Source organism: Chanodichthys erythropterus, chromosome 21 (assembly GCF_024489055.1).
Source record: "Chanodichthys erythropterus isolate Z2021 chromosome 21, ASM2448905v1, whole genome shotgun sequence".
Lineage (NCBI taxonomy): Eukaryota > Metazoa > Chordata > Actinopteri > Cypriniformes > Xenocyprididae > Chanodichthys > Chanodichthys erythropterus.
The window spans coordinates 1,672,691-1,698,862 of record NC_090241.1 but is presented as its reverse complement, the minus strand read 5'-3'; the positions used below and the strand labels follow the sequence as shown (position 1 = coordinate 1,698,862).

General features: G+C 36.6%; 2 protein-coding genes across 2 annotated transcripts in view; both read right to left on the bottom strand.

Moving 5' to 3' along the window:
* The window catches only part of LOC137010705 (tensin-1-like), a 44,742-nt gene extending 30,416 nt beyond the window's left edge, over positions 1-14,326 (bottom strand). The window contains exons 1-8 of the mRNA XM_067372961.1: positions 14,312-14,326; positions 6,737-6,783; positions 6,128-6,296; positions 3,796-3,846; positions 3,543-3,665; positions 867-931; positions 685-768; positions 35-147 (exon numbers count right to left, since the gene is read on the bottom strand). Coding sequence (XP_067229062.1) covers positions 35-147; positions 685-768; positions 867-931; positions 3,543-3,665; positions 3,796-3,846; positions 6,128-6,296; positions 6,737-6,762 — 631 coding nt within the window. The 5' untranslated portion in view covers positions 6,763-6,783; positions 14,312-14,326. The remainder of the gene's footprint in view (positions 1-34; positions 148-684; positions 769-866; positions 932-3,542; positions 3,666-3,795; positions 3,847-6,127; positions 6,297-6,736; positions 6,784-14,311) is intronic.
* LOC137011409 (tensin-1-like) overlaps positions 7,341-26,172 on the bottom strand; it is a 32,778-nt gene continuing 13,946 nt past the window's right edge. The window contains exons 3-4 of the mRNA XM_067374241.1: positions 19,261-19,298; positions 7,341-7,448 (exon numbers count right to left, since the gene is read on the bottom strand). Coding sequence (XP_067230342.1) covers positions 7,341-7,448; positions 19,261-19,298 — 146 coding nt within the window. The remainder of the gene's footprint in view (positions 7,449-19,260; positions 19,299-26,172) is intronic.

Sequence of the window (26,172 nt, the reverse complement as noted above, 5' to 3'; positions counted from 1 at the left end):
ATGGATTTGAATGTGTAGCAGTGTATGCGCCCACCTCCTTTAGACTCAAAATTAGGGATGCCATGCATGATGACATGGTGAAGGAACAGGGGTTTGTTGTTGATTTTTATGTGGCCAGAAAGAAGACCAGCAAAGTAATGCACATACCTATGCATATACACAGCATTACAGAAGGGAAAAGATTACATAAAAACAACAATTGAACATTTTTAGTCAGTTTAAGTGTTACATTCATGCAACATTCATGCTTTATTGTATTTTTGAGCCTTTAGATTTAAATCCTCTCTCATCATATTCTTCCTAAAGCTCCAAATTGGCATAAAATTCCCCCAAATGCCACTTAAATGATAGATAATGTATTAATTATTATTCATCATGGCTAGTATTAACTTTTTTATTATATGTCCTACTGTAATTCCAGTGTTATGACATGTACTTTGGTAGCACCTGCTGGTTCAATCCCAAAACTGCAGGTTCATGGACTTGGTTGTCTCAGTTTAGACTTTGCAATGAGAAAAGATGTGATTCATCTAAAGCACAATGACCTAGTTCTCACAAAAATATAGCAAGTCACACTATGGTTCTGGGGGCAATGTGTTTGATTCAAGGATAAGGATTTAAAAACTGCCATGGATATTCTGGTGCAGAGTCAACATGTATTCAGGATATTCAGTCTTTGCTGACCTTCTCTGGGAAGGCTGGCCCACGGGCATGGCTTTATCTTCATAAAAACGCTTCATGGCAAACCTGTCCAATGCCTGGTCAGCACTGAAAATATGAACACAAAACGTAAACACTCTATGCAAATGCACGATCTTCTCTAATGTGTCTAACACACCAACATGTTTCAAATAGACATGTCCTACCTGGCAGATATGTTACTGTAGTGCATATAGGCACCAATCACCACGCCGGTTCTCCCCCAGTTTCCCTGCAAGAAATTTTGCCAAATATTCAAGGAGAAATTTGGAAAGTGAAATCAAAGCAGGCACTGCCATTTGAAATATGCCATCTTGGCTCATGGGAGCACCGGATATTTTAAGCCAATCACATGAGTCGCACATGCCATGTGCATAATTACTGAATTATGCAATGACAACACAGACTGGCTGACGGCAAAATCATGGAAAAGAATGTTTGGAATTGTTTGTGTAAATATGAATGAAAACTGATCATCTCTGATGTAAACAGACATGACTGATAATCATGTTTTTAGCATCTTATATACTTGAAAAGAAGAGTTTAAAGTGCCCCTATTATGCTTTTTCGAATATTACCTTTCATGCAATGTGTAACGTAGCCGTCTGTGAATGTTAACAGTCTGTAAAAAGTCAAAAGTTATTGTCTCCCAAAAGAAAGAATCGACTCTGAACCGCCTAAACGACTTGTCAGGAATTCCAACTTCCATGACCTGCATATGTCTATGTCTATGGTCTTCATTGGCTGCCAGCGAACAACTTCTACTTTGACCCGCCCTCAAACAATGTAGCTGGTTCCTATTGTGTACATGTTAGGAAGATGCTGTTTTCTGCTCTGCAAAAGCATATTCTCTTTGTAAACACTTCCAAAGGACGAGAATGTGAAGAATCAGTGGTTACTTTTACATTATGCATTTGGCAGGCGCTTTTATCCAAAGCGACTTACATTGCATTATACTATACATTTGTATCTGAGTATGTGCAATCCCTGGGATCGAACCCATGACCTTGGCATTGCTAGTGCCATGCTTTAACCACTGAGCTATAGGTTAAAATTACCACAGCGATACAATAGCAGTTTAAACTTTTGACGATTGCTTCTCAAATCTAATAAAATGAGATTTACAAAATGCTTACCCATTACAGTTGCATCATCTCATATTGAACATCAAACTGAGTGGCGTATCACTGAGAAACGTCCTGCTCAAGTTGTCTTTGCGATGGAGGTTCGGGTTGAATAATTACTTTCATCATTGGACTCACACTCAGACTGATATGGTAAAATCAATGCCATCGTTACTGTCTTTACAGTGTGTACATTCGCTGAGCTTTGGGAAGCCTCCAGAGCTGAATCAGTTTTGGTAATGGGCGTTTGTTTCCGACAGGCACTGTAAGCGGTCAACCAATCACAAGAGACTGGGCCTTCTGGACTGATGTAAAAAGTTGGTTTGATGTTGGACGTTTGATTTTTGTAAATGTAGGGACCGTCTATAAAGATACATACGACATTGGAATACAACCTCAATAGCATTTAAAGAGAATGACTTACAGTCACAAAATATTTACACATGATTTGATAGTTTATTTGAAGAAATATCAAAAATCTAAAAGGTGTGCATCATACTTGACACTTTACAGCTGGTTTTGTGACTGTAAGTCATTCTCTTCAAATGCTACTTAAGTTAGAAACATGTATATCAATGTCTTATGTAACTTTATAGACTGTCCCCAAATTTGCAAATATCGAACGTCCAACTTCAAACCAACTTTATGCCAGAGCCATACAGCCAATCAGAGAAAAGAAGGGATATATAAAGATTGAATCATCAGACGAGTCGTATGAGAATCATTGAAAAATGTAGTGATGTGCATGTATATTATGAGAAAATTAAAGCGTTTTTGCAACTTTATGCATGTAAACATTTTAGGAGACGTCCAAAACAAAGTTAAGAACCTTTAAAATAGCATAATAGGGGCACTTTAAGAGCTGTTTGAGTGAGTATTAATTACAGCCAATTATCATGGCATTTGGTGCAAAAGCCAATTTGAATGGCAGCTTGATGACGACATCACTGAATATACGTCAGAATCACATGTGGAGGTATGCTTCAAGTGGTTCACTTTGAACATGGGAAACTGAAGGAAAATGAGATTATTTCCATGGATGCAAACATAGCAACAACTCAGATGTGTCACCAACTGCTCTCTAAAAAACTATAGCTTTAGATATCCATCAGTTGTTAACAGAGCAGCATGACTGCTGTTCAGGGTACTCTGGTCATCATTATCTTCATCAATATATACCTTAAGTAGATTGCAGATGTCTAAAAAGCCCAGCATGTCCTGATTTTGCCTAGACACGTTCCTGGGTCAACATATTTTGTTGATCTTGGAACAACATTCCTGTCCTACCCCTAAACCTAACCATATCTGTAACTAATCCCTAAAATCAGAGGGAAATGATAGTTAAATAACACTGATGTTGAAGCACCTAACCCTGGTTTTAAGCCTAAACTTGACATAAACTCCCTCTTGTTTGGAATGTTGTTCCAGGATCAACAAAGATGCTAATCCCGGAAGATGTTGCACTCGGTGAAATCAGGTTCTGCGATTACTGACATGATAAGACAAAGATCCTTCTGTATGTTCGGTTGTGAGCAGATGACTACAGCTAACAACCAGCAACATATAAATATGAAATTCCAATTTATGAAAGCATCATCTTCATTTTGTAAATTCCAATTACAGCATACTAATTAACAGCTGCACATCAGTCCGGACAGTCATGCAAAGCGACGGTGGTGGAGATTGGGTGCCTAAGGACCGATGTGATCTGATAATCACCTTGTTGTGCAGCACCACTACATTGTGAGGGTCTGCATTAAGCCAGGTGTCCATGGCTTTACAGATACTGCAAATTTTGTCTAGAGCAGGAGCATGATGATCAGGCCAACCAAAATCCAGCACCTGTCATAAATGCACACATACATAAAATCAACTCTAAGACCACAAGCTGACAGGAACTCTAAAATAAAAAGTAAATAAATATAATATAAATAGATATACAAATACTGTAAATAAATATTCATAAACTCACCCTGGGGTTCTGCTTGGTGATGTCATGCCTGCGTTCACTGAGATTAAGCAGCTGAAATTGGAAACAAAAACCATTAAACATGAATTGCTTATATAGTAAAGACCATCCTCTTTACTTAACCTAATTCCAAACGGATCATGCAGGTAGACGACGAATACAGTCGGTCAATTCACACTCCAGTCCAGAAGGGGGCGCGCATGGTAATGCAACGCTGTTTGCTACCAGTAAAAAGCGCAGAAGAAGAGACGATTGATATGTTTACATATAATCTCTCAACCAGTGTTTCAACAGCGGATTAACATCAATAAAACAGCTTGAGAATAATATCTCATGTTACATTTAGTGTCCACAGCATGTTAGTTCACTAGAAGCATTTAATATATGCACTATATTAGCTTATATATTCATTATATTTACTTTGCCTGATAGTAATGTCTTAATTACTTAATATATATTTAAATAAATTTGTCATGAAAACAGTAACTGTGTAAATGATTATATTTAAAAAATGAATTGGAGTAGAAAAATAACGTTATAATTAGATTTAGATGTTAATGCAATGATTACATGATTTTTTTTTATTTTTTATTTGAGTGTTGATTATTATATATAAAAATAAACAGCACCTGAGTTTAATGATTTGGGCTCTGTTGTTAATTGTAAACTTTAATATTATATTAATGTGTAAGTAAGGGCTCCCTATAGAGTTTACAGCATTATCCTTATTTGATAATTTAATAATAATAAGTGAATTTATTTAAACACAGAGACACATTTGTTAAAAAATAAATAAATAAATAATAAAAAACTGTTTAATAATAAAAAGCAATTTTATGTTCAGTTTTCTCCCCTCTGCTGTGATTTCAAAATCGTGGTAAATACCAAACCGTCACGTTCGTTTACGTTGTGAAGAATGGATTTGGGGTGCAAAAAACATCAGGCCTTTGGTCATATAAAGTAGCCTACTTGTATTATGTATAGTACCTTTTCTTATGAATATGAAGATACATTTCTATAGTGCTGACTGATTGTAAATTGTAATTTTACCCTGAAAATGAGTCATTACCTGAAAAATAAATATGCAAATAAAAGACCCTCATTAAGAAAAATGCAATTACTGCACAGATGGAGCAAGAATATAATGTAAGTGTCAAAAAGGGATGTGCACAGTTTACGTTAACAACAGACAGTGTTAATTTTGACAGCAAATTTTGATTTAGTTTTAGTCATAGTCTTTTGACTAAAATGGCATTTAGTTTTATTCATATTTTAGTCATCGAAAATTGTTTTAGTTTTAGTCTAGTTTTAGTTGACTAAATCTACAGTATATTTAGTCGACTAAAATCTAATTGAGTTAAACTGTAATGCATTAAGTAAGCATTTCTCTAACAATACACAGATCCAATACACTGATATACATCTGATATTCTCCAAACTGTTTATATTCACTAAAGACAACCAGCTGGACTTTACTCACAAAGCAGACAGTTTTTGACTGTTCAAGTGCAAAAACACACAAAAGAGCTCAGTTCAGTGCTTTTCAGGGATTGGCACACTTATCATTGAGATACTATTTTAGTTTTTGTTAAAAATAAATTTGATTAGATTTTATTTATTTTTTTCTGCTTTCATTGTAATTTTAGTTAAAAGTTTTAGAATTTTTTTGTGTTTATGTCTTTTAGTTTGAGCTTTTAAACATCCATGTAGTTTTTTATTTTGGTTTTAGTTATTTTAGTCATTAACTTGTCATTAACTTATGCAGGTGATGCAGTAAGCCCAGCAAAGGCTTACATCAGAATGCTGGCTCAGTATTGGTCAAAGGTGATCATGTGATCAGCTCGACGCATGCGTGTGAGGATCCGGCCAATAATGAGTCTGCGTTCTGAACCTGGAAGCGCTGGATGTAAACAACGTGTGAGAATGACACAGAAGAGAAGAGATTGTTGAATAAAGTCCTTATTTTTGTTTTGTTTTTGCGCACAAAAAGTATTCTCGTCTCTTCATAACATTAAGGTTGATCCACTGCAGTCACATGACTGTTTTAACAATGTCTTTAGTACCTTTCTGGACCTTGAAAGTGTTGATTATATTGCTGTCTATGGACGAGTCATAAACCTCTTGGATTTCATCAAAAATATCTTAATTTGTGTTCTGAAGACGAATGAAGGTCTTACGGGTGTGGAACAACATTAATGACAGAAATTTCCTTTTTGAGTGAACTAATAGCCCTACAGGGAAACACTAACCACTAATTCACCAGAAAGAATATACTAGAAATTTTCTAGCACTCTTTTGGGACTGTCAGTTGCTCCAAGGTTTGGAGGGTCCTTACTAGATAGTGCTGCTGGTGTTTAGAACGGAGCATGGTGGTCACCTCCCTCAGGTGTACACTGTATTTATGCTCCTCTGCTCCACCGGGAAAGGACAGAGCAATGATGCGCTCTGTGATGTAGACCAGGTCCACCTCATTTTCTTCCATTGTTTGCATCAGACTCAGGCTCCTTAAAGGGAGGAGAAATAACAGTAATGCAATTCATGATAAGTAATCTGTTATCAGTCAGAGACGTGTGTCAAAATAATGTCCGTAATACACAGCTAATATAATATGTTATGTGCTTACTCAATGTCATGTGTTCAGATTAAGCAGACACAGAAATGTGTCAGGCGGTAATTACAACCTGTGCTCGTAATCATTACAATATAACGATAATATACAATGACAGGTGGCGTCATCTGAAGCCTTTGCAATTATAGGTGTGAGCTGAAATCTTTGTGAATTAATTAATCCAATTTTCATTAACCAAATCAATTCAGATACTGAACTTGATCTCTGCAGATCAATGGCAAGTTCGAAAGACAAACTCTAATAACTTTCCAGTGCATTGAATGGCTAGCACTCTACACAAATCCAGGATATGATAGTGTATATTAGATTGCATACCTGGATGGTCTTCGTTTTGTGTCCATAATGGGCGACTTTGTGGATCCCTGGTTATAGATGATGACAGAAAAAACACACACACACACAATCCACAACTATAACTGCATATATATTTTCAAAGTATAATAAATATGAATATTTAAGCAGATATGACTTCATTTATTTTTTTTTATGTGTGGTCCATAATGGCCATAATTGCCACCAAATTTGTGGTACATATGGAAAACAGCACATCCGGAGAACACACACCAAATTTCATCGGTTTTTCACTTATATGAGATCTTCTGAATGGACTTCCGTTGACTTCTCATTTACATGTTTCTTGGCTATACGTTCAGAAAAAATAGTCAAATTCACCTGTATGCTACTGCGTAGTGACAAACATGGAAATGCATGCATCAAAATTAATTGCTTATATTATTTCAGTTTTTGCACCAAGACATGAAAACGATTATTTCTGATTTCTTTGTCGTTTTTTAATCTAAATTGTGATGAAGCACCTTAGTGTGTGTGTGAGACAACAGGCAGAATAAGATCAAACACAAGTATACTAAAGCAACTCAGTCTGAAGTCAAAGTAATTGTACAAGATGTTTAGTGTTGTTTCAAGGATAACGCAAATTCATCTTGTGCAGAATGGAAGAAGGAATTTTGAGCTCAAAAAACAAGCTTACCTGATTGAGGTTAGTTGTAGTTTCACAGGCTGTGGCTACCTACAGATGAAAAGAGAAGACAGAGAGAGAGAGGACAACTGAGACTGAATACAGCTACTACATTTTTAACAACTTTCCTTGCTCCACCAAACAAAAAAAAAACAAACAAAAAGCTAAAAGAACTATTCTAAAAATGTAAAATAAACTGTTCAATTCAATTACATAAAGGTTCAAGAGCTAATTCAACATTTAACATTAATGGACTGGTCTGTTATATGCTATAGCAGGCCTACATCCAAAAAGCACAATTTAACACAAAAATAATATAAATAATAGTATAAAATAAATATTATAAAAGCAATATTTTTAGAGGAAAATGTTGCAGGAAAAATCTGAACTAGTGCTGTCAATCGATTAAAAAATTAACTAATTAATTGCATATTGTTTTTCTGCAATTAATTGCGAGTTTTTAATATTTCTATCAATTTCAACATTTATTAGGCTTTACAAAAAATAACAACTTTTAATGTAAGTGAACTTAAAACAATCTTCACATAAACCCATAATAATAAATGTCATATTTACCTGTGGCCTGTATATACAGAAATAATATATATAGATTAATCCTTATTAAAGCTACATTTTTTTCTGTTATCTTTGTTCTTTAATGAACATTAATGACAGACATCACAGCAACTGGTTTATTAGGCTGCTGTCACTTTAAGAGCTGCCACTGAACAAAGTTCATTAAACAAAGTTCATTAAAAATGTTATTTAAACTCATTTAAAGGGATAGTTCACCCAAAAATAAAAATGTTGTCATCATTTACTCACCCTCAAGTTGTTGCAAACCTGTATAAACTTCTTTGTTCTGCCGAACACAAAGGAAGATGTATGGAAAAATTACTAAATTTTTATTTTTGGGTGAACTATCCCTTTAAGAACGCTCTTATGAGGATACTCGACAAAACGGGCATTTTGTCATTATTCTGTGTGTTATTGTTTGTTCAAGCGTGAAAGAGAACTCGATACTGCCGCGCGTCATTCTGTCACATGACACGACATTCACAGACAGCGTGCTCTCGTTTGTCTTGTGGCGCTTGAATAGGTTAAAAGCATTTGCATGAATAAGAGCGTGATCATAAATGTAACACTAGCCAAAATATGATGAAGAGAAACTGATGCGTTAAATATTTTTTGTGTTAAACTGGAAATTTTAATTGCATGCGTTAACGTGCACGTCACCAGTGTTGGCAGTTTTGATTCATATCAGAGATTGACTTCACTAAAAAGTTGAATAAAAACAGTAGGCCCGTTTGATTTTACAAAAGCCTCGCCTTTTGGACTAATACAGAAAAAAAGCTCAGTGACCAACAAAAGTTTATGATCAAACCTATTTTGTACATCATGATAATCTTTACACACAGCCTTTATGAATTTTTTAAAGCCTAAATATAATGGGCAGAAGTAAAAAGCTAATAAGGCTATAAACGAATGGTAATACTGATCCTTCATTAATGAGTAACTACACAGGAACAAATGAATAATGCATTATTAACACTCTAGTAACTACTATTAACTAACAAGAAACTCTGATTAATGAATTAGTAAGTAACAGAGCTCAGTTGAAGGTGGTAGTTCACTATTAACTAATCAGTAACTACTGTTTTTTTCATTCCTCCCAGAGAACTACTATATACAGGTTCATAATTAATGTCAATAATGCAGTATGTATAATTAATACTAAAGTGAAGATCATGGTAACCCATTTACCAAATCCTTCAGAAGGAATTACGGATTATTTGCATCAGTATTCATGATAACTCTCTAGTAACTACTGGAGTCATTGTAAACTTTTGAGGTTAAGTACAGAGAACATCTACACATGCAGCAACTTCCAAAAGGGATCTCATCTATTCATTTCGAATGAGAGATGCCAACCGTAGACATGTGACTTGGCGTGTCCAGCGACTTCAGGAACTTTATAAAGGTTTAATTGTATGCAAATGAAGACCTTTGGGGAGCAACCAATAAGAGTGAAGACTGTGGATATATCACTTTATCCATTTCGAGTTCAGGCAAGAAAGGACTCTACGTTTACTTTACGAAGAGAATCTTTGATGCACTTTTTCTTTTTCTTTTTTTGAGCACATCAGCATAAACACCTGGCCGAGGCCGTGAACAATCTACATCATCACTGGTGGGAGTTTTAACCAATGGCAGACCATAAAGATGAGAAACAACTTCTCTATCAGCAGGTAGTGACACCTGGAGTCTGTTCTGCCTCAGCTCAACACACAACCCTCTCCTGCGTTTCTTCACTCTCTTATAAACTGCCATGAATGATCGATTTAAACCTGCTCAAGGTAGCTTCTGTGATCAATCCCATGCTCACAGAGTTAAGCTGTGGGAATCCAGTGTCCATGAATGAATAGTGGAGGCAGTGGAAATGTCAGAGGCAGCACAGGCCTTGGATCATGGGGACAGAGGTGCAACATTTTCCCAGGAGGGGCAGTGAAAAAACGTCTCCTGACGGGCACCTCTTGTGCAGATAGTTCAACGACTGCTGTGGGGCTGAGCAAAGAGTCCGTTCCCACAGAAAAGGGACCCAAGCATGGCTTGCAGATTGCATTCTTGACCACGACATCAACCGACAGACCTGGGCGAGAAAATCATGGGTAGTGTTTTTTTTTTAGATTTGAGAAGGTTTGTCATAGTTGTTACAACCTGGGAAATCCAGAAAAAACATAGTGATTTACAATATGTGGCCATCATTTCAGGATATGATTCTCGGGCCCTGGATGTTGGTCTGGTTAAAAATTTCACTACTGCTGGGAGGAGACTGGCCACACCAACATGTTCTTCAACCAATACGACCATATAGGTCGTATTTATCTGCGTCACATTTCGGGTTTCGCGTAGCTCAATTGGTAGAGCATTGCAATAACAATATGCGATTGTGGGTTCGATCCCAAGGAAAGCATGTGCTCATAAAGTGTGTATGCACTATAAATGGTTAAGGTTCAGGGATGGGGGTGGCTGTAGTCGTTAATAAAAAATTAGTTTTGCTAAATGGAAATAGGACAAATGATGTAAAAAGTTCACATTCATGAAACACGAGCAGAACGAAATTGTGTGTAAATCGTGTGTAAAGTGGTTCTGGCGTAAATTTTCGGATTCATTAAATTGTTCGTATTTAGTTGGTATGAAAGAAATCTACACCTGCTCCCAGCCACGCGTAAATAGTGCGTTTAACATCCGAAAGTTTTGCTCATTAATAAGGCTGCATTTTAATTCACCTTAATAAGGTACATATTTACACAGCATTTTGAAAAAGTATTATATATAGTAATCACATACGTTTTTTCTTTTTACTTTTATTGTGAGAGCCAGTAATAGCATCTGCAAACGGAGCACTTTAATCAAATAATTAATTGATTTCAATAGGGCTGGGCAAACTAATGGCCCCAAATGGCCAAAATCCTTCGTTTGGTGTCATAATATGATGCCCATATATAGTTGTCAGTCGAATTTAATGGGCGGGATTTATGGTAATTGAGAATGAGCGTGCACGCGCGTCCCATTTACAACTGAATGGAATTCATTAACACACACACACATTTCACTATCACTTCTGACGTTTACAAAGTATTTGTGAATCAGGAGAAGAGTTTTCGGGAAGGTCTCTTTACACGCAAATCACTCACATATTTACTCGTATGTTTACGAATGTTTCATGAATGAGACCCATTGCATTTAAATAAACACGCATTTTGATTGGTAATGACAGTCATACGTCATTTCATGACGACAGACATAACGCCACAATGTCATTATTTTTACGTCCACTAGAGGGCGCATGACTTCAAAACATAAATATAGGTTGTGATAAGGTGCTTGAAAAATTACCTATAGGGTTGTTTTTTTTGGAGGACAGTCTCGGCCACACCCACTAGAGGTCTTCACGGGCCCATTTGGATCCGAAAACCCGATGTCTGACCCGAGACCCGAATCATTCATTTCATGACTCGGGTCATTTAAAATAAATGTGCTTTTTCCGAATGGACCAGAGAAGACCTGAATTCTTTTAAACCAAGTTGGGCATTTAAAAAAAAATTATAATTAAAAACAATTCTAATGTTATCTCACATTTTATATATACTATATAAGAGTATACGCTCTTTATCCGCGCTTCTATCCCATTGATTTAAAATGAATTAAATGCAATGCTTCCACAAAGAAAAACAGCTCCTAGCAAGCAGCATTCAGTTCAAACAATACAGACATTTAAGGTATAATGTACATTACAGCCTATTAATAATACTGAAGTCAGTACTGTACAGTAATCTATAACTAAAGCGCAAGACGGCACCCAGATGAGCGGTCACTGTATGGTCATGACTGACCAATCAGAATCAAACATTTCATAGAGCCATGTAATAATGAACATTTTTTTGCCTTTATTGATAGGACACTGACTGAGAGACAGAAAGCGATAGTAGAGGACAGAGAAGAACACAATTTAAGAGTTATTCACTGGTAGTTTTCCCCTTCGCTGATTCACGACTGTGTTCAGATTTGAGAAGGTTCAGTGTCATTGATGGATCTTGTCTGTGTCGTAACCAAACTCAGCCCAGATCTGCCGAATGGAGAATAATATTTGACATCTGTAGCAAAGGAGAATATTTTCAGCTTCGATTTCAATCTGTTCCTCGCATGACACGCTATTTTATGACATGGATTGTATGGAAAACTTTTATGGATATTTTTTTGGGGCAGTTTTGAAGTCCTGAAAAGGTTACTATGATCTGTCATTGTGGAAAAGCTGTTAAAATTCTTCCAAAATTCCCTTTTTTGTGTTCCAATGTAATCTAATGAACTTAAAAAATAATGGCATATTGGTTTAGAATGACATGAAGGTAACAACATGTTCTCCAACCAATACGCCTATATAGGTCATTTGTCACTTCCCTGAAATACGACCCATAAGAGCGTTTACTAAAGTTGCGCCCCTATAGACAACAGGACACTTTCATTTTAATGCATTGTTCGCTTTTATCTGCATTATATTTTGGGTTTCTTGTAGCTCAATTGGCAGAACATTGCAATATATAACAATATGCGATCATGTGATCATGCAATCGTGGGGTCGATCCCAGGGAATGCATGTGCTCATAAAGTGTATATGCACTATAAATCACTAAGGTTAGGTTTAGGGATGGGGTTTTGCTGAGTTTTGCTAAATGGAAATAGGACAAATGGTGTAAAAATTCCACACGTTGCATTTAAATCGAACATTATGATTGGTAACGACAGTCATACGTCATTTCATGACGACAGACGTAGCACCACACTGTCATTATTTTTACGCCAGCTAGAGGGCGCATGACTTTAAAACGTAAATATAAGTCATAATAAGCTTGTCTTAGAAACCAGGGCTTAAAAACGGGGGGAAAAAATATTCAGCAGAATCAGTATTAATATTTCTGTTCTGCGTACCTTCTTTAACATCATTCCAATAATAGTTTGATTAGAAAAAATACCGGTTAATAAAAAATTTTTTTAAGCCTCATTTTATGTATTTTAGGAGCAGAGAAGTCAGGTATTTGTCTTCTAGTCACAGCCAATACAGCCTGTGCATAACACTTCGTCTTTTATAACACAAGCTTTTGGCCAAATATTAAACAACAGTAAAAACTATATGGCTACAGTAACCGTTGTATCCTGAAAGTTGATAAAAACTTGAAACGCGCAGCATTATTCAATGTGTTGACGTAATTTCAACTGAAACAGGAAGACAGGGCGGGACATATCGAGCAGCTCCTCCCCTTTTTTTTAAATATCCAATAGCGTTTCATTTATAACACACCATTGAGCTCGGTAAAGTCTCAGTTTCCTTCTATTTCTGGAAAGCATATTTATACTGTCTTAATCGTTCCCTATCCTCTATATAGTGCACTATGTGCCATTCACCATGTTATATAAATGTGTGAACGAGGGACCGATTTCAGAGGAAGCATCAGCATCTATTTATAATAGGACTGGGTATTGACACAATTTTCACGATTCAATTCGATTTCTATTCACATGCTTGAGATTCGATTCGTTTTCGATTTTTATTTGATTTGACTCGATATCGATTATTTTGGATGTAGTATTTCAGTTACAGTACATGGCAAATTTTCTAGAGGAAAAAAATCTCTCAGCTAATGCTGTAATCTACACATGAGAGTCAGCTGGTACTACTATAATAATATTGAAGGTTATGTTTTTTTATAATAAATAAAGTTTAGAATTACATAACCATATTTCTACTCTAATTGGTTTTTGTTTTTTTTGAAATATAAACATTTAAATCGCATCTGTCATAACTGATTTATTCAAACATGCATTAAATATTGAAGAACATTATAATGAATATGTAATGGTGCATAGCTATATTTATCAGAATGTTGCTTTCTAGAGTTCACTTTTCTAGCTGACTAATGAGTTTATGGTCACTGAATGTGTTTTTCTGAGGTAAATGTGACGTTACGTGACATTGAAGCTGTTTTATTGAGTCTTTCTGAGGTTGAAGCACTGATTGAGCGATTACACGAGACATGATACGGATTTCAGACTATTTTGCGCTGTAACTGATATTAAAGGTGCAATATGTAATATTTTTTCAGTAAAATATCCAAAAACCACTAGGCCAGTGTTATATATTTTGTTCACTTGAGTACTTACAATATCCCAAATGTTTGCAACTATTTGTAAATCATGAGAAAATTGCAATTTTAACCAAGCCTCTGGGACGTTTGAGGTGTCGCCTGTGAATTGCATCATACCCGCGTTACCCTCGGTTTCCGGTTTGATTTTGTAGAAACCATGGAAACACCAAAGACGCTTTAATATTTACATGTTTTAATAGACAAGGGAACAACTGTTTTGATATATTTGACCTCTAGCGACCTCTAGCAGACAGAAAATATTACATATTGAACCTTTAAAGCAGAGGAGAGGATGTTCAGATGCGCTCATGCTGCCGATTCTCTTTAACTGAGGCACTAAAGCGATCCGTCACGCCACATTAAACAGCGCCAAAACGGTATTTATTTTTTGAATCACATAATAAGATGGACGTCATTTGAAATCTGAGACTTTGTTTCATATCAAAAGTAACAAAGATTATTGCGATTTATTGGATGGGAGGCGCTACATATTCTGCTCATTCATCAACTGAAAACAGACTAGACTAATCAATTCTTGGGATTTAAGAATCAATATCGGTTTGTAAAAATGAGAATTGATTAAAATTGAGAAATTTATATTTTTCACCCAGCTCTAATTTATAATGTAGGGGGCGGGACGCTTTAGATTCTAGAGAGCATTTGATTGGACAGAAAATCTGATGAGAAGCTGAAGTCCGAAATCTAAATCTGAAATTTTCTAAATGCGAATTTTGTCATTATTTTGGAACTCACCAGCTTGGCTAACATAGCCATACTAAAAGCTAAAAAACTCTCATTTTGATTTACCTTATTGAGATTCTAATGACAAAACTATGACAAAACACAAAATTTGCTGGTGAAACACCTCATAACTCCATTTGAGCTTGATTTTGGTAACACGCTAAAAATATAACACATGCGAGTGTCTGACCATACATAAAGTCACAACACTAACATGCACAACAAGATGTTTAATGATTAAAAAAATACATAAAAAAAAAAATCCTGAATAGTAGCGCTTCTACACTTTCGCATGTTTCAAAAGGCACATCACACTGGATATAACCTGCCATGGTGACATATCCTCAGATAAACTCCTGAGATCCAACAGCTAATGCAGCACATTGCCTTGTGTTTGAGCCTACCTATCCTGACAGCTGAGCGTGGGCATTTCACTCATGCTGGATGCGTCAACATCAGATTTGCAGAGGCCGTACTATTTGAATTCATGATTGGTTGACTGACATATTAAAATCTTAAACAGAACAATAAAAGAATTATTAAATGGTTATTAAATGGTAATTTCAAATAAGCTTTTCTGTTCAGAACAATTAAACTTGATTTTGTTTTTGTTTATGTTCCGGTTACATATTCGTTCGTTTCACCCTTCTTAAAACTGAGATATGTTTCCAGATATCTTTCAAATACCTTATAAAACTCTTCTTCCTTCAAACTATTGTTTTTACCAGATCAAAAAAAGAGCAATAAATACACATCAACGCAGTAAATAACATTATATTAGCAGTTTTTTTTTAACAACAAAGACAATAAAATGCATCAGACTTATGAAATACACAAAACTATGTTGTCACTGCAACAAAAATGTGTGACGAGAACCGAGACAAGAACAAGTTCATAGTACAATCTACTTCTACCAACACCTACAATATGTATCTCTCGTTTACTCTTTTCCAAGGATCTCTGAAACAGATGCATGTTCCTGGTTGCACTTCTCCTTTGTCCACATTGAGCCACCTGTCTGGTAAAGAATAAATGTGCACCTCTCTCTCTCTCTCTCTCTCTCTGTAGACAACACCTGCTGCTGACCAATATTTATGAGCTTGTTATACCCAACGGTGCATGTGATGATGAACTGTAGTGGGCCTCATACAGTTTGACTTCATACAGATATCTGCACTGTTTTCTTGGTGTTTATGGTTTCCAATTCATGGCAATCATTTTTATCTTGCAGTATGACGTATGACGATCGAGCGAGAACGAGCAAGATTTGCCGAAAAAAAAAAAAAGCAAAACAAGAAATGGGACACAATACAAAAGAGCTCAAAAGAATATCACTGGAATGAAGGTGTTTGATGAGGCAAATGTAGTTTATATTAGAAAAGCGCTGGAGAGAACTAAGCGGGAAGGCCTGAAAACAGATGCGGGGGTGTTACTCCGCTTCACACGTGAGTAACACTGGGTTTTGATTGCCTGGAGCTGCTGTACACTTTGTATTTACTCTTGTGTACTGTGCGTTCAATTTTTTGTGCTTCCTTGTCGTTCGTACATCAACTGCGCTTTATTTTTCGTGAAGCATTTTGTTGCGCGTCAGCTGTGATAAACAGACATCCGCTCACATTGCATGTGTAACAGTGGCTAGATAGTGAGAGTTTTGCACACTGACGCCCGCTAGATCTTAGCATCATTGTTAGTGCACTCGCCTCGCATGTCAGCAGCAATCGGGCCAAGTTTGGGACGGACTCAGAGCAGGATGGTTAGGATTGGACTGTGAGCTTTAGAGGCGGAGCAATAAATAAATCTTTTCAAAACTGATGTAATGCATATTTTTGGGCTCCTCTGGAGGCATTATCATGTTTACTGTTATTACCTTGTCAATTCATAATAAAAGAGCTGTGTTTGCAGTTGTGCCACCCTGACATTTGAGAATATACAAATTGCTGAACACATTTTTTAATTATCTCAACAGTTTTTAAATCTACTGATATTTATAAAATGTGTTTATTTGAAAGGCATTAAACCTAAAATAATGCAATAATATTTAGTTTTTATTTTGTTTATTATTAAGACACCATTTTAAATAATTCAGACAGTTTGCACCACCTGACATTTTAAGGGTTTGAGATAACAAAACAGAAAATAATGTATTATTTAAATGCATTCAATTCAAATTTATTTGTATAGCGTTTGCATGATACCTACCGTTTCAAAGCAGCTTTACAGGGAATGCATGTTAACATTACACTCTAAAAAATGCTGGGTTAAAAACAACCCAGTTGGGTTGAAAATGGACAAACCCAGCGATTGGGTTCTTTTTAACCCAACTGTTGGGTTAAATTTTTGCCCAACCTGCTGGGTAGTTTTACTTAACCCAACTATTTTTTGAAAATGACTATATGGCTGACTTAAAATGAATCTAAAATGAAATTAAAATGTTAATTTATTAAACATATTAATAAATGTTAATTTTCAAGATATTTTGGGTTCATTTTAAGTAAGGAATACTGTAATTTTTAAACAATAGTTGAGTTAAGTAAAACTACCCAGCAGGTTGGGCAAACATTTAACCCAACTGCAGGGTTAAACCAACCCAATCGCTTGTAAATTGTACAAGAGTGTACAATTTAAAGAATGCAGTTAGCAAATAATGTAATAATTTAGGCAACTAATTTACAATCACTGTTAGTAGTTTAACTGAAAGTAGAAGCAATGAGCTCCTGGAAAAAATGAATTGAATATTAAAAATAATTAGGATATATAGAAATTTGGGATTGTGCATGTTGATCCAGATGATTGTGTCTTCTGATGTCCTCACAGGAGGACTTCAGAAGAATGAAGTCCTCCAGCTAAAATGTACTAAAATGAATTCAAAATAAGTAAATAGGTTTTATAGAATAAAGTGATATAAATCATGAATTTATCAAATTATTTTAAAAGGAAATAATGCATTTGGGCACAAAAATATGCATGTCATGTCCTTGACCCAAATATATGACTTTCAGTTCAATGAAAAAGTATATACCTGTGTACAATTTTACAACTTTGTTGCAATGAAAACCCTAAAACCACCATAAAACTGATGAGGTTTGGTGTTAATCAGCATTATGCCACAAATTCTTAAGCTCTATTGAACCCAGAATATTCCTTGAACTATATATATATATATATATATACACTCTAAAAAATGTTTGGTTAAAAACAACCCAAGTTGGGTTGAAAATGGACAAACCCAGCAATTGGGTTGTTTTAACCAAGTGGTTGGGTTAAATGTTTGCCCAACCTGCTGGGTAGTTTTATTTAACCCAACTACTGATTAATAATGACTATATGTCTGGCTTAAAATGAACCCAAAATAGGTGAGAAATTAAAAATCAGACACATAATTACTAGAGGCAACAATAATAATCAAAAGGTGAACATTTGTTAATAAGCAATTTAATAAATGTTTATTGTTTATTATTCATTATCTTATTAATAAATGCTCATTTATTAAACATATTAATAAATGTTAATTTCCGGCATATTTTGGGTTCATTTTAAGCAAGCAATACAGTAATTTTTAAACAATATTTGAGTTAAATAAAACTATCCAGCATGTTGGGCAAACATTTAACCCAACCACTGGGTTAAAACAACCCAATTGCTGAGTTTGTCCATTTTCAACCCAACTTGGGTTGTTTTTAACCCAGCATTTTTTAGAGTGTATATATATATATATATATATAAATCAATGACTGCCACTTGAAGGTGAAATGTAATAGCTGTATCTGTACCTTCTCCACCAAATTTCAGCCAGATAGTGGAGGCAGGACATATTAAAATGATAATAGAGCATATATGTTACCACACTCCGATGACAGTGTAACTAAAGGGCTTTTCACTCCCAGGGTTTCTGGGTGTTTCATGTTTTTCATCTTGTTTCATATTTTGTTCTGCTCATACTTAACATGGGATTTAACAATTAATCCTGAGTATTTATAATCTGACGTTTCACACTTTACTTACTTAAACCTTCAGTTTAAGTTCTCATTTGCATACTTTTGGTATCAGCAGCCATGTTCAGATAAATACAGCATGCGAGTGGTTTAAAAACCGGCTGATTTCGTGCTTTCGTATCAGTGAGTAAAAAAGTTGACGTAATTGGCTGTTTTATAACGCATAAAGTGTCTGTGACTGTATGTGTGAAGCTATGAAATGAGGCACGTTTTGTTCAATTTCTTATTGGTTGTCTGTTTCATAATCCCAGGTAAAAAAGAGAACCATGTTTTCGGGTGCACACATGTACACAGAGGTCAATTTAAATAAAACACAGCAAGATCAATCCTGTGTGTCAAAATCTAGCATGATACACAGCTGGAGAGAGAATACCTAAATATCCTTTTGTAAGAAATAAAAGAAAGAAAAATATATCCATGATTTACCTTTACCTCACATTTCTTATGGCAGGACAACTTGCACACTGCAGGAAAAGGAAAGAAAAAAATGCATTAAATGTGATCATAGGATTCAAAGTTCAATATACAGTCATTTACTCTTACTGTACCAATTCACACTACAAAAATGCTTTGTAAAGATAATCTGATCTGTGTTCTGTAAGACAGGTGCAAATAGCCATGGCTAATTTCACTAGCCCTGTCCACTATTTGCCCTGAGTACAAATATACTATTACTTCTATTTACACTTTATGTGAATAGCATGTCACTATTTGTACTTAATGCAAACACGATGCTATTTGTTGCTATGTATGTTTGGTGCAAACAGCATTTACCACTATTTACACTGTAACACTATTTACAGTGAAAATAGCACGTCCCTTGCAAAAACATTTCTTTGCGGCTAACTTGTTTTGCGGCAAATCTGCAGCAACCTAAAAGCAGTGAGTTTCTCTGAGGTGAGGCACTTTTACTTCATAACAAATTATATAAATGACAAAAATATGAAAATAGCATGAAATTTATGTCAATAGATATGACTGAAGTTCTGCTAATGTGACAGTTCTTCAGATCTACATGAATCATGTAAGTGATTTTTTATTCAAATCAGCAATCTGTCTATCTATCTATCTATCTATCTATCTATCTATCTATCTATCTATCTATCTATCTATCTATCTATCTATCTATCTATCTATCTATCTATCTATCTATCTATCTATCTATCTATCTATCTATCTATCTATCTATCTATCTATCTATGTCTGTCTGTCTGTCTGTCTATCACACTTGTGTGTCATATTTAATCTCTGTTTTTCTCCCAAACTTTATATTTACGTATGTTAGTGATGTTTTCATTTCAATGACTGTAAATATGCTGCCTGCTGATGATGTTAGATGTGATTAGATGAATATTCATGCTCATATTCTGTATCAGCTGTATATATAGATTGTTTAGAAACTCATTTATTTACCAGTTGATCCTGAAAGAGAATGAAGCCTGCCCCTGATACTGAAGTCATTGGCAGTCTTAAAAACATGGCTTGTAACAACTCTTGAGAGGTTCCAGCATGAAGGCCCAGGCTTCACCATTCACAAACTCATGGAGGGACTTTAAGAATCATGTGATCTGTATGGCAAGACATCAACAGCATTTTAAGTTAAAATTAATAAAGTCTGAGCATTGTGAGCAATGAAATGAATAACACATGCTTAATGTTCCATCACCCCATGATACAGTTTAGTTTCACTCTCTTTTTCAGTTCATTTTCAGATCATCCGAAAATGAAAGATGCAGATTTCAACAAAGAAGTGAACTCGTACCTGTAGGGGAGTAGTCATGCTTAATAGGATATGTAAATAAATAAAAAAACAAGTAAATGAATGAATTTATAGTATTTAATGGTTGAGATTTTAATAATATTGTTTTTTAAAATATCGATAAAACATAATATTGATTGAATTATTTATTCAATTTGTTTGAGCTAATCACTGATTGCAAATTGAATTGTCATGTTTTTATGTTTAAAATAAATATTTTTAGAACTATTTGCATATTGTTTGATTTTTTTTTTTTTTTTGAGATTTGCATTGTATTAAGGATATGTATTTGTCAAGAGATAATTGCATAATATCAAAACCTTCAATGGCATAAAAAATACCTTGAATCTACACCAAAAATAATAAGCACCTGTATTACACTCATGTTCACCACAGACTTGCCACAACCGTCTGCCGCAAAGTTGCTGCAAACTCTTCGCATGTAACAAAATATGAATTTGTGGCAGTGTTCACCATAGGTTTGCCACAGGGGGTTTGTCAAAACACTATATTTTTGCAAGGGATAGCCTCTCAGTAAACATCCTGACTGAACCCTTAAGTCTAAAATCATTACATAAATGCAGTCAAGCAAGTCTCTAGAGCAGAAAGATCAACTTTACTGATTGTGAAGTCAATATGTTAAGCAAGGGAAAGAGGATGCATGGTATGGTAACAGCAAACATTCAAATAAGTCAACAGTCAAATAAATATTACTGATGCAGCAAGATGAAAATAAATTTTGTTAGTTAGAAATCAGACGTAAAGTATAAGGATACATAAGTAAAGATTCTAAGGAAACTGCAATTATGGAAACAAATCAGCAGAAATGCAAAGAGAGAAAGAGGCTGGTCTGTGGAATAACCAACGACCACACTGAGCACAGGTTATTGTAAGAAACAGAACAACAGAGAAAGCCAACAAGAATGTGAGGGATTTAGCCCAACATGCAGATGTCCCGAGTGCCATGAAGATGCACAAATGGTGGTGCGACCAAGCCCAAGCTATAAGCAAAGAGGGGGTCGGCGCGAATCATGCTACAGATGTCGGGGTGAGCAGCAGTGGTGAGGGTGTCTCTCAAGTGAAAATAAAATGACATAAATGTGTCAAAAAGACACATACTGAAGGTATACAAGTCAAAAATGGAGGCTGCAAAGTGTAAAGGGGGGAGTACTGTGGTGTAAAAAAATGTTTCAACCTAAAAAAGTAAGTGTTCATGCTGCCTTAAAATTTTAAGTTTAGTCAACTTGAAATGTGAAGTTGTGCTAAGTGACAACTTGGATATTTTAATTGACTAAGCTTAAAATTTTAAGGCAGCATAAACACTTTTTTTAAGTTGAAAGCATGTGCAAAAGACAGACAAGGAAATCACATACATAGGAAACAGAAAAGAGACAAAGTGAGGAACATACTGTAAACTGCTCACAACACAACTCTATCATTACAAAACTATAATGATAGAGCCAAGGAATATCTCACCAATCATACTAAAGCCTGCCTAAAGATTATGTGGAGACTACAAGTTGACCACAAGCACCTCTAGACTCTTGCCACAGTCCTGCCAAGATTGCAAAGAGCGGCTGAAGTGAGAAGAACATTAATGGGAATGGAAGCAATGTTCAAGGACACAAGGTGGACACTTCAGAGCTGAATGTTCTGCCAAAATCTCTTCACAGTTCTATTCACAAGTGGAGATGGAGTGTTGAACAAGAGGATGCATTTGAACGGTCAAAACAAATTTTTCAGTCAGCAGAAGCTCCAAAGAGAGCAGGCTGTATGAGACCTCACATGGGTATGGGTTATGGGCAGTTCTTTCACACAAGACAGCAGTGCAAGACCCATGGGTTTAATGTCATATACTTTAAGTCAGGCAGAAAGAAACTGCTCACATTTAGACAAGAAAGGACTCACAGTTACATTTGGAGTATGCTGTTTCCTTAAAGCTACATTATTATGTAATCTTTTTTGTTCAAAATGAAAAAAAAATGAGTGAGTACATCATAAAACTACCTTTCAAACCTTTTGCTTCACCCAAAATCACTAGGTAAGCCTATAATAATTATTTTTATTTTAGAGCTGTCAGGATGGATTTTCAGGGAAATCCATGCACATTTACATTATATTCATAAATAAAGGACAGAAGGTCAGGATTCAGAGTTTAAGGATGGGCAGTATCACTAGAAATGTAACGGATGCCATTAATAAAGAGCTGTGCAGGTCTGCCTCACTCCCCTGCCCTCTTTGGCACCATTGATATACATATCTATGGGAAATGGAGGGGCTACATTGGTGCCGTGACCCGGATGGGTTCAGGGGGGTAAGTGTAACAAGGCCAGCTAGTAAAGAGCAGTGCAGGTAAACCTCACTCTAAAGGCCTCATGAGGCGCTTTAGGAGCTGCGGTCTTGAGCATCCTTGTTAGCATGCCCGTCTCCCATGCTGGAAATGCCAGTTTGAATCCCGCTCGGAACGGTGAAAATCATGTACATGGCAGGGAAAAATTATGGGAACACTGATGTCCTGAATCACCTTCCATTGCAAAGAAAGCAAAGAGAATCATCTCATCATAGTACAACAAGTGAGGATATGGACCCAGTAAGATCATGTACAGAGTGAAAGAGATGTTGGCCACAAGAACTAGATGCAGCAGAGCTTGCACCAAGAAAACATCAACTGAGTTCATATGTTATGTGCTCTGGGGTGCACGAGTAGTAGTTCTCAGTTCAGGTCAAGACGGAAAGTGCTTATTAATAATCAATGACATCTAGGTGTGTCACAAATGTAGGCCTTATGTGTGGTGACCAAACTTAGAGAAGAATGTGGAACAATCCTTCTGGGATTAAAGAAATGTTGCTGCAGTAGCCCCACTTTATTGTTGAAACTGGTCTTATAAACCATGTTAAAGATTGCATGTGAACTATGTTCAAGGGGAAAATGTTTGTGATCCTCATTGATGCACATACAAAATGGATGGCTGTGTACACAGTTAGTTCAGCTACATCAACCACCACAGTTACATACACACTAGTTTTAGCAATCATGAGTCACTAGAACTCAGTGTATCAGATATTACTGCATTTGTTTGGGCTTTAAATTAAAAAACAAAAATAGCATGTAACTTCCTATCGCACTTGCAGTAATTTTCAAAGGAATATGAACAATATGAATGATAGAAGGAACATTAACAACCAGAGCACTGTAGTCATGTTGACTATTTTAACAATGTCTTTACTACTTTTCTGGACCTTGAATGATGGTAATTATGTTGATTTCTATGGGGGATAAAAAAAACCTCTTGGATTTCATCAAAAATATCTTAATTTGTGTTCCGAAGATGAACAAAGGTCTTACAAGTTTGGAACGACCAATATCCAATAAGAGCAGACTGGGAGTGACCTTGGAGGGCATCATGCCCAGTGAGTGCATTGGGTGTTGAAGATTCCCTTCCTTTTTGGAAAAAGGGAAGTCAACCGCCCTTTCTCTGTTTTCTCTAGTCAAGTAATACTGATTTCAAAAAAACAAAACAAAAAGTTCACCTCTCTACTGCATACACTAAAAATGCTAGGTTATTTTTTCAACCCAAATGGTGGGTTGAGACTTTTTGGTAAGGATGATTTGACCAAATTTGGGTTGTTAATCATTGATAATCAGTAACCCAGTCACCGTCTCCACCGACTCTGAGGACCCTATTCTGGATCTCTCTGTGGGCCGCTGTGGTGACGTGTCCTTAAGGTGTAGTGTAGTTTGGCCTCCTCTCGCTTTAGAGAGTCATTCTGCTAAGCCTCCACACTTCTGAGCTCCATTTAGACAGGAATATTACGCTTGTCGGCCCTCGGTGGGCCGTTGTGATCTATCTTCAAGATAGGGGTTGTTTGGCCTCCTCTTGCTATTGAGAGTCATTCTGCTCAGGCCTCTGCTCCTCTGAGCTCCATTTAGCAGCAACATTGATTTCCAAGGTAAGATGAGCTGCCTTCCACCTTTGTGTGGGGTCCCTTAAGAAACAGGTATCTCCCTTATGATAACCTAGGGGCAGCCACCTCCCTTTAAAAGGCTTTAGTAGGGGGCTCCTATATTTGCCATCACGGTTGCAGCTGCATCACCCTGATTTTGGGTTATATAAGTAGGCAGCTCCCTGGTGATAATGAAGTCATAGCTGCCTTCCCCAGAACTGGGGTCCCCTAAGCAAGAGGCTCCTTCATTTACCTAGAGAAAACTGCCTTCCCTGTTTCAGGTTCTTTTAATTGTCAGATTCCCTAGAATGCAAACTTTAGCACATTCGCAAGGTCATAGCTGCCTACCCCTATAGTGGGTTCTTCAGCAGCTGGCTCCCTTGTGTTAGCAGTGATGTAGAAACTGCTTCACCCACTTTGGGCCCCAAAGCAGGCAGTTTCCTCACATGCTCCGGAGATCAATAGCTTGGTTGAGCTTGGGCCTCCCCTTTGGGGTTCTGTAGGCAGGTCTTCTGCTCCCACAAGAAAGCTTGAGATGATCCCTAGACTGCAGGGGCTATAATGGAGTATACCCTCCCCGTTACTGGGATACCTTCTCTTGGGTCCATCACACTCTGCTCTGACTCAGACTTCGAAGGCTTTAGCATGACTAACACTTTGCAGCCATCTTCTAGTTTCCTCTAGTGGGCATAGTTCATCCTTCCCTTATAAGGGTTTCTTTATTAGGGTCTATCATCCCTGGTTCTAGCCTAGTCTAAATTGGGGATCACAGTCTTGGGTGAGCATTGGACTCCCCTCACTCAGAAGGTCTTTCTGATGAGTCCTCAGCTCTGCAGAGAACTCATCTCTGGGCCCTGGTGAAAAGTGTTTTTTGCCTGAGCCTTGCATCCCTTCTCACTGGTTGCACACCTTTAATTCAGGAGTGCTGGCCTTGCGAGATGCTGACTCTAGGTCAGAGGGGGTAGAGCATTTTCCATAGGGAATAGTGTCACTGACAGTTCCGTGGATATGAGTGAGGGAATCTGACTCTGGCATCTAAGTCCGTTGAGTGCTTGTTTGTGCTTGTCACAGCCGTTTAGGCAGTCATTCCCTCAGCATGGTGGTGTGGGCATTTGTTCTCCAAAGTGTCCTCTAGAGGATGCAGTGCAAGTTAATTTCTTTTAAGAACCCCTTAACCCCTCTTTTACGAGTCTCTTACATTTGTGTTATGGTCTGATGAGACCAAGATTGAATTTTATGGTCCATCAGCAAAAAAACACAATACCCACGGTAAAGCATGGTGGTGCCGGTATCATGCTTTAGAGATGCTTTTCTTCAGCTGGAACTGTGGCGTTAGTGAAGGTAGAGGGAATCATGAATAGCTCCAAGTACCAGTTGATTTTAGCATGGAAACTTCTGCTAGAAAGCTGAAAATTAAGAGAACTTTCATCTTTCGACATGACAATGATCCAAAACACCTATCTAAATTAACAAAAGAATGGCTTCAGCAAAGGAAGAATAATTTTTTAGAACCTGAATCCTATAGAAAATATGTGGAAGTACCTGAAGAGGTACGTGCATAGGGGATGCTCTCACAATTTAATAGATCTGGAACCTTTTTGCAAAGAAGAGTGGGAAAATATTCCCAAGATGGC